This window comes from Lactuca serriola, chromosome 4 (genome assembly GCF_051521515.1).
Source record: "Lactuca serriola cultivar US96UC23 chromosome 4, Lser_US96UC23_V15, whole genome shotgun sequence".
In the NCBI taxonomy this organism is placed as follows: domain Eukaryota; kingdom Viridiplantae; phylum Streptophyta; class Magnoliopsida; order Asterales; family Asteraceae; genus Lactuca; species Lactuca serriola.
The window spans coordinates 170,153,940-170,164,003 of record NC_136411.1 but is presented as its reverse complement, the minus strand read 5'-3'; the positions used below and the strand labels follow the sequence as shown (position 1 = coordinate 170,164,003).

Genomic DNA, 10,064 nt, shown 5'->3' with positions numbered 1-10,064 from the left:
CTCCTTACAATTAAAGATGAAGTCGACGAGTTGTTCATGCAACTCGGCGAGTCGAGGACATGACTTTTTTATCAGATGAAGGTTAACTCGACGAGTTGTTCATACGACTCGGCAAGTTAAATGAAGATTCATTCGACGTTCATAAAGAAGGGAGAACTCGTCGAGTCGTTGCTGAACTCGAAGTGTAGAGTCGTGGATAAGGACAGGTAAAGAGTTAGGGACTTGACAAGTCGTCGACAAGTTGGCGGCCCAACTCGACAAGTCGGGTCAACTGGAAGTTGACTTTGACTTGGACTTGGTTAGGGGTAAAATAGTCATTTTTCCCTAAGAGTAGATATCAGATTCTAACTGAGTGTTTTGTGGGATTATAGCCGGAGGGTTACCGGAGCAGCAGTCAGTCAGTTGCCGAGCAGTTTTTCAGCAGTCAACCTTCTGAGGTGAGTTACCTTCCAGTAGTGGTGGGTTTACGGCCACAATGCCGGCCCACTAGTAAGAGTTGTACGTTAGATGGTTGTCTTTGTGATATTCATCTAAGTTTGCTGCTACCTGTTATGTTTATGTGCTTTCAATATGTGTTTATGTGGTAGTAGTAGTAGGGTGAAATAGTCCCCGGTAGTCGGGTGAAATAGACCGACGGGTACGTCAAGCACCCCAGAATGGCTTGACTTGGGTACGTCAAACACCCCATAATGGTTTGACCTGGGTAACTCAGACACCCCAAAATTGTCTGACAGTACATTATGTTATGCTATATGTTTATGTGGTAGTAGTAGGGGTGAAATAGTCCCCGGTAGTCGGGTGAAATAGACCGACGGGTACGTCAAGCACCCTAGAATGGCTTGACCTAGGTACGTCAAACACCCCAGAATGGTTTGACCTGGGTAAGTTAGGTGCCCCATAATTGCCTGACAGTATATTGTATGGTATGTGGTACCATGAGGGAACTCACTAAGCTTTGTGTTTACAGTTTTCAGTTTTGTTTCAGGTACCTCTTCAGCAAAGGGGAAGGAGATGGCGCGGTAGCTGCACCTCATACACACACCTCAGATTCTGCATTATGAGTTTTCCTTGGGATTGTACTCTGATATTATCACTATTTTAGGATTTGGATTTTCAGACATTATACACAGTTTTATGAAATGTTATGATTTGATAATGTTTTCCTACGAACGTTTTAATTAAAGTAATTTATAAAAAAATGAAATTTTTGGATGTGAAAAATGGGTTGTTACATTGGGCTTTATATATAGACTATCAAGTCGAGGACTGGGTAATTGGGACTTGGCCCAATAAAAGGAATAGACGTAATGAATGGTGTGGACTTTTAGTCAAGAAGGTTATTTTGGGTATTAACTTAGTAATTATTATGTAATAGTTTGGGATCCCCGGTGAGGCAGCAGTGAGAGATTTACAGTATTTTAGCACTACTTGCGATGTGAGTTATCCTCACTATATCAATAGGGTCTAAGGCACCAAGGCCGACCCTTTATGGATTGTATCTGGTTATGGCATAATATGTTTATTGATTACATCTTTGTAGTTAGGATGGTGATATGCTTATTTATAGTGACCTGGTTATAGGATGATGTTATGTTTGTGATCGGTTAGGTTTGTATCCCGGTTATTGGGATGTTGCTATGATTAGTGATCTGTTAGATCAGTTTGACTATTTCATGATATGAGCTAGCATACGAAAATTTATGTGCACATGTTTGTTTGATTGGGGGTTGGGTTGAGGCCGAATCTGCTTTGTGTTGTAGGCCAACATACCCGGTGAGCGGTCCGGATAGGCTGTTGGCCCTGCGAGGCGGGCCAATCATACCGAAGGCTCGGGAGCGGTCCAGATAGGTTGTAGGCCCTGCAAGGCAGTCCAGTCAGGCTGAAGGCTCATTATGCATGTCGTGCTGTATTTGTTGTTATAATATGATTATGGTTCTATGAGGTTGGTATTTTGGGGGAACTCACCAAGCTTTCGGGGCTTACAGTTTCAGTTTGTTGTTTCAGGTGCATCAGGGGATCGCGGCAAGGAAAAGGCGTGATCGTACAACTCCTCATGTTTTAAATATGTCTCTGGGAAAACTCTGATATTAGACTATTTTGGAAAAAAATTGTAATAACTACTGGTTTTAAATGTTTTGAAAAAGTTTTAAATTGGCTTGAATTTTATAAGTGTTACAAAGAAAATGGGAAGGCCTTAGTTGGATTCTGATCTTACTCATTGGAGAAGATGTGGTAGGGAAGAAGAAATGGGCCAACAAGTAGTAGAGGCAATAAATGTGGTTCTAGAGGCTAACTGATGGTAAAAGTAAGATGGGGCAAAGTTTAAAGGGCCCATAATTTTAGTTTGAAACTAAACCTAAGTTTGAGACTAAACCTGAGTTTGAGACTAAACATGAACCAAAAAATGACATACCCTAAAATGATATGGAAAATGAAGGGGATGACATTGATATATATCAAATATGGATAGCATTATAAAATCAATTAAAGATTTAAGGGCAAAGTATAATAATGTTGATATAGTGGGTACTCTTGGACATAATGAATATCAAATCAATGACTTTGGATTTATCAAACCAATCCCAATGGTAAGTGTTTACTTCTTTAGGTGTTTGCAATTTCAATTAACTCATTTTGTTTAACTTAGTTGTTTTTTTAGGAAACCAATGTTCAAGAATAGTGTATTGATGATACTTAGTCTCAACATGATGAAAGTGAAGACGAGGAAGAAGGTATTAAGGATAATTAATCTCAACATGACCAAAGTGAAGACAAAGAGGAGGGTATTAATGACACCTAATAAATCATGAGGGTGAGGAGGACATCAGAGAAGATAACCAAACTAATACTATGTGAGATAACCAAACTAATACTATGAAAAAGCCATTGTGTAACTAATCCCCCACCCCCCCCCCCCCCCCTCTTTTTTTTTTTTTGGATGAGTTCACAAAATGCATTTCTTTTGGATTAGGGACATGATTTTGATAGCCTTTTTTTGTTACGAAATAGACATTGTGTATGCTTTTGTTTATAACTGTTTGGTTAACTAATTGCCCATTTTGTTTATTTTTTGGAAAGTTAAACACTATGTGATATTATTTGTACAAACTATGTTGGTTTCTTATAGTCAACGTAATTTCTGTTTTGGTTAATTGATTTGCATGTCTGCTTTGGAATATTTGGTCATTTTTTGGTTTAGAATCTCAACACATAGATTGATGGTTGTAAACAACTTACAAAAACAACCATACATTTCATAGATTTCATACCGTTACATTATAAAATAAACATCCAACATTTCATACCATACATTGCAAAAGATATAACCGTACTTGATCAACCTAACATTACATAACCAAAACCAAAACAATTACAATGAAACAACCAAACACCAAATCCAACTCCTAGCAAGAGTTCCACCTTCATGTTCTATAGAAATCTCTTGTACTACTTCTTCCGCATCTTCTTCTTCCATAAATTCTTTAAAATCTTCATCAATGGCTTGATTTCCTTGGTTGTAAAATTCGAACATCGGGTCCTTGTACAACTTGTTTGGTAATGGAGGATTTATCCACTCAAAGAATTTGCAATCCTTCTCTTTATCTTGTATTGCACAAAATTATGCACATTGTAACTTCCAATAGGTTTAATTTCAAAAGTATTAAGTTACTCACCGTGAAATTATTGCAACCATTTAATCTCCTTCCAGATTTTTCTGGTTTCTACAAAATCCACTTACCAACTGGATCATTACAATTGTACCTTCTTCTTTGACTGTTCCTAGCTGACCGATTAGCACTGCTGTTAAAGACAGAGGAAGAGGATGCCATCTTCCAGCTTTGTGATTTTGGTGATTAGCAACTTAGGGTTTTGAAGGACGTATGTAGCAAATCGGTATATGGTTCTTAAATAGGATGAGTGAGATACTTGTGTTGACTCAGCTTCTAGGTAAGCAAAATAAGCCACATCATACAGTTGCAAGCCTTGTTATCGGGTGAAAAGGGTCTGTCGCCGTTTTAACTAGTATTCCTTGTTTTTTCGATAATATTTTTTTAGTTTAGAACTTTTCTTAAATTATAGTAAAATATTAAGACTTTATTGGATATTTCCTTTAAAAGTATGGTAATTCCAATAATATAACAATAACATACCGTCATTTTTGTGAATATTTTTAATAATATTCTTAAACATTGATAGATAATGTTGATTAATTATGATCCAGTCGAGCATCATCAAGAATTTCATATATTAACCTACTAGTCAACGCCAAGGTATATGATTTGATTACTAAATTAAAGATACTTAGTACTCCTAAACAATGAAGGATAATTTTATTAATTATATTACATTCCAGCACGTACCATCAAGAATTATGTGTGTTAATCTATAGTCAACCCCATATTATATGATTGTATCAGGTTTGATTACAATCTTTAAACCAAGAATCATGCTGGCATGCTACAGGGTGAATTAGGGTGTCAACAAAGAAACTGCTCAGCCTCTAATTATAGGGTATATATGACTTTAAGCGTACCAAATTAAATAACTTAATGAAGTGTACATTCAAGCATAGAAGAAACTAAATTGTGCATGCATGTAACTCTTCGTTCATTGGTGTTACGCCTAAACAAGCCATATCTTAATAACTGTATGTTACATGATTGCTCTTCTAAACGCAAAAACAACATAAGTCATCAACAATTGTCACTCGAGTAGAACAATAAAGAAATGCTTTGACAACATATAAGTGCTAAATAATAATAATAATAATAATAATAATAATAATAATAATAATAATAATAATAATAATAATAATAATAATAATAATAATAATAACAACTAAATAGATGCATTTTTCTAAGCATGTATAAGATGATCACACGTCTAGATACTTCAGAATATGAACTTATGAAAGAAATGAAGATCTTCCAAGGCTTCTTTCCATTGGTTCTACTTAGTTTAGTTTTTACATCAGGATCAGTTCATGCGCAGGATGATCAAGATCAATCAGGTACTAAATCAAACATTCAGTAAATACTATCGAATCTATTGACGAATAACCTCTCTTCCTCCTCCAATTGCAGGCTTCATAAGCATAGACTGCGGAATTGTCAAAGGCTCAACATACACAGATAATCAAACAGACATCAACTATGTATCAGATGCTGACTTCATCGATAGTGGCGAGATCCATAACATATTGCCCATATACAACTCCTTCACCCTTGATACACAGCTTACCACCCTCACAAGTTTTCCACAAAACACAAGAAACTGTTACACCCTAAAACCAACCCATGGAAAGGGTAATAGGTATCTGATACGAGCAAGGTTTATGTATGGGAATTATGACTTCAATGGCATGCTTCCAGAGTTCGATGTCTATCTTGGACCTGATTACTGGGATACAATGAAATTTAACTCCTCATCTAAACCAGTAAACATGGAGATCATACATGTCCCTTCATCAGATTACATACATGTTTGTCTTGTAAATACAGGTCGTGGAACTCCTTTCATATCAGCCATAGAATTAAGACCTCTGGCAAACAACATGTATGAAGAAACTAGTCTTGGATCAATGTACCTTTTTGCACGTGTAAATTTTGGAACTTCATTTGGAACAGTAAGGTCAGGCTTCTAAATGTTTTCTTACAACTAACTTTACACTTAGGTTTCATTGAATATTTAGGAAAACATAAGTACTTATAACTTCGGTTTTCTTGATTCTTGACATAGGTATAAAGATGACAAGTATGATCGACTATGGAGTCCAATTAGTTGGGCTAATAGTACGTACTTATACACATTTGACAAAGTTTCTGCGTTTCTTTTCACAACCATTGATCCACCATCTGATGTCATGACTACTGCCATCACACCAAGATACCCAATGGAGTCATTTAAGATAGGGTGGACTCCTGATAATGTCACAGATAAGTTTCTTATCTACACACACTTTGCTGAAATTGAAATACTGAAAAAGAACCAGACAAGACAATTCAATATTTACCTAAATGGGAGCCTCTGGTATGGGAATTTCTCTCCAAAAAATCACACGACAACCACTATCTACAGCACTGAACCTGAGATAGTAGCACCCACGTATACACTTACTATAAACAAAACAAAAAACTCAACACTTCCTCCCATCATCAATGCTCTTGAGGTTTACGTATTGAAGCAGCTCCCACAAAGGCAAACAGATGATCGAGATGGTAAGTGTAAATTTGTCTTTTGATTTAGAACAGAGTAGGCTTAAATTAATAGTTAGCATCACTTATCTCGTTTCTTTTGTCTGTATAATGGAAATAATTAATTAGCTGCTGCGATGTGGAGCATTAAGTCGACTTACATAATAACAAGACACTGGCATGGAGATCCATGTGCTCCACAAGAGTTTGTTTGGGAGGGCATCAGATGCAGCTACAATGACACCATGTCTTATAGGATAACATTCTTGTATGAATACATTTTCAAGAATCCATCGTTATATAATTTATACTCTGTTTGTAAAAATTTATTCACGGTTTTATTTGAAATCAGGAACTTGTCTAGCAGCGGACTGAATGGAGGAATTGATCCAGGATTTGCTAATCTCACAATGATAGAGACCTTGTAAGTCAACACTACTAATTAGGAAGATATACAAAATGAAAACATATACAAAAGTTAACTCCTACAACTGTATGTGTTATTCTCTCCATTCCAATTTCAGGGATTTGTCAAACAATAACTTAACAGGAACTGTGCCTAATTTTCTCTCTGGAATGAACTTCCTCAAGGTCCTGTAAGTTATCTTCCCCTTAAGCTATCATCATAAGTACTCTAGTTTTAGGAGATAAAACTAATCTTATTTATTATTCGCTATAGAAATTTAAAAGGAAACAATTTCATTGGGCCAGTTCCAGCACAGCTCCTAGAAAAGTCAAACAAGGGATTATTGTCATTGAGGTTTGCTACTGATCGATATTTCTAAATATTATGACTATAATTATGTTACTATTCACTGCTTTAGAGTCTAACACTTATGCCCTGAAATTAGTTTTGATGGAGAGAGCACTGGTGATAGTTTAAGTTCTTGTGGCATGAATCGTTGTAAAAACACCAAGGATAACAAAATCGTTGTTCCAATAATAGCATCTGCCGCATCACTCTTGGTGATCTTGACTGCTGTATTCATGGCGATATGGATTATTAGAAAGCAAAAAACAAGCGGTATGAAATTCACTACTCTTTCATTAATAAACCTTGTAAGAAAAACTTTAGTTACCACTGACACATGCATGAAAAATTGCATGCAGACAAAAGGAAAATAGGCAATGGGATGCAAATAAGAAAACAACAATACACATACTCAGAGGTACAGAGCATCACCGATAACTTCAACGTTGTTATTGGGAAAGGAGGATTTGGAACAGTTTACCATGGGCATATCGATGATACAGAAGTTGCTGTGAAGATGCTTTCAGAATCATCGCTCCAAGGGGACAAAGAATTCCAGGCTGAGGTAACTTTAGAACTAAAACATATGAAAACATGCGTATAAGAAGGAGGAACCATATGTATTCAATTGATATTGCATGGAAAGCTGAAAAGTCTCTTATGCGCACAGGCCTATCTTCTACTGAGTGTTCATCATAAAAACTTAATTTCGCTTGTTGGGTACTGCAATGAAGGCAACCAGAAGGGAATCATTTACGAGTACATGGCTAATGGCAACTTAGAAAGGCATCTATTTGGTACTCAACTACTCAATACTCATCATATCATTGACATATGCTTTTCTCTATGTTCAAAGTTAAGGAACATATTACAAACAAGAGTAATTAATTAAGTACTAATATTTCAAATTACGTGAGCAGATACGAGTTCAAGTATCTTGAATTGGGAAGAAAGACTACAAATAGGATGTGATGCAGCACATGGTTCGTAACAAAATTATTTAAATTCTAGTTGCTTATATTTTTCTCTTTTATATATAATCACCAAGATCTTATATATATGGGGTTCTTTTTTTAGGGCTGGAGTACTTGCATCATGGGTGCAAACCACCGATAGTCCACAGAGATGTGAAGTGTAACAACATCTTACTGAATGAAACTTTTCAGGCTAAACTAGCAGACTTTGGGTTGTCCAAAGCTTTTCCAACCGAAGGTGGTACCCATATTTCAACAGCAGTTGCTGGGACTCCTGGATACCTCGACCCTGAGTGAGTTTTCCTAATCTTATATTTAAAACCTGTATTTATTGCAATGCGAAAGAATTGTTTTTTGAGGAACAAGATTTTATTTAGAAAGAAACCTTTGAATTAGATATAAACTAGTAGGTGATCCCGGCTTCGCCGAAGACATTTTTTTTTCTTCAAAATAGACCAAATGTGTCAAGTTCATAATACAATAAAACTCAAGGTGGCAAACATAAAATACAAGGGACCAAAAGTGTCAACATCTTAAAACTTTTGTGACCAAATTATGAAACATAAAAAGTTCGTCGAATATGATTTTTTTTTTCAAAATGGACCAAAAGTGTCAATTCTTAAAATAAAACTCAAGGTGACAATATAAAATACAAGGGACCAAAAGTGTCAACTTCTTAAAACTTTTGTGGCGAAATTATAAAACATAAAAAGTTCGCCGAATACGTTTTTGTTTTTCAAAATGGACCAATAGTGTAACTTCTTAAAACTTTTGTGGCTAAACTATGAAACATCAAAGGTTCTTGTTGCTAACAATTTTCAAAATGGACCAAAAGTGTCAACTTCCTAAAACTCTTGTGACTAAACTTTGAAACATAAAAGGTTTCTGTTCCTAACTCGGTTATGATCTAAATATATATATTAATAAACCTTTCGTCTACCATCACAATTTCAATTACAAAAGAATAATGCGACAAGCCTTGCAATTTCTTTTCATTGTTAACAATGGATCATTTGGTATAAATGCAATATGAATTTTGTCTTTCAGGTATTACACGTCAAATAGGCTAACTGAGAAAAGCGACGTTTATAGCTTTGGGATTGTGCTTCTGGTTATAATTACAGGAGAGCCGGCAATAACAAAACATGAAAACGACAACATCCACATATGTCGGTGGGTCAATCTAAAGCTCGCAGAAGGGGACATGAAAAACATTGTTGATCCGAGGTTAGTGGGTGATTTTGACATCAATTCAGCATGGAAGGCAGTGGAATTGGCAATGGCGTGTGTTTCCCACACGCCCAGCAGAAGACCAACTATGAACGAAGTGGTGATGGAGTTGAGTGACTGTTTGGTGATAGAGAGAGCTCGTCAGAAGACGAAACCAAAGGAACTAACTGCACTCAATTCTCTTAATATGGAGAGTTCATATGGTCCGAATCCAAGATAGTGAATTTATTCCTTCAGATCACATTTTTATGTGATATTATTCTGATCGATTTTTATTGTGGTTGGGGGTTTTAAATGGTGTTGCCTTCTAGAATGAGAGATAAGATTGCTCTAGCTTAGCTTGTTTTCACTTGAGTCGTTGTGCGTAATAAGTGTAGTAAACTGATTATTTGCACCCTTGAAATATGTGTTCTTGTAGTTGGTTTATAAAACCAACATACTCTTTCTAGGATCCTTTTGGATTTTTCTCATAGGAATTCATATATAACATCGTTAGTCTTTACAATATAATTTATGCATTTAACTGTACTTTGTAATCAGACACATACGTTCCTGATATTATATACCAACCATGAAATTGTATTATCTGCTTCCCAATTTTTTAACTGTAAACCATCGATCATTAGGTTTTTTCAAAGTTCCAGAAAAACAGACCCACAACTTTTTTCCCACTACTAGAAAACATGGGGTTTTCCTACGGAAAATAGCTACGGAAAATTTCTGTAGCTAATTAGCTACGGATCAGCTACAGAATGGGATGCCCTAATTTAGTAACGGAATAGCTACGGAATAGCTACGGACGTCGGACCGTAGCTATTCCGTAGCTAATTAACTACGGAATAACTACAGATGCTAATCCGTAGCTATTCCGTAGCTAATTAGCTACGGAATGGCTACGGGATACCTACAGATACA

General features: G+C 36.0%; 1 protein-coding gene across 1 annotated transcript; it reads left to right on the top strand.

Moving 5' to 3' along the window:
* The first annotated feature begins 4,913 nt into the window (after nucleotides 1-4,913).
* On the top strand, nucleotides 4,914-9,659 carry LOC145102922 (putative LRR receptor-like serine/threonine-protein kinase At1g05700). Its single transcript, XM_079040443.1, has 13 exons — nucleotides 4,914-5,011; nucleotides 5,085-5,631; nucleotides 5,740-6,218; nucleotides 6,324-6,462; nucleotides 6,547-6,618; nucleotides 6,719-6,790; nucleotides 6,874-6,954; nucleotides 7,046-7,218; nucleotides 7,305-7,510; nucleotides 7,616-7,742; nucleotides 7,866-7,928; nucleotides 8,023-8,212; nucleotides 8,967-9,659. The coding sequence occupies exons 1-13, from the start codon at nucleotides 4,918-4,920 to the stop codon at nucleotides 9,367-9,369; spliced, it is 2,646 nt and encodes an 881-aa protein (XP_078896569.1). The 5' UTR covers nucleotides 4,914-4,917; the 3' UTR covers nucleotides 9,370-9,659.
* The last annotated feature ends 405 nt before the right edge of the window (nucleotides 9,660-10,064 follow it).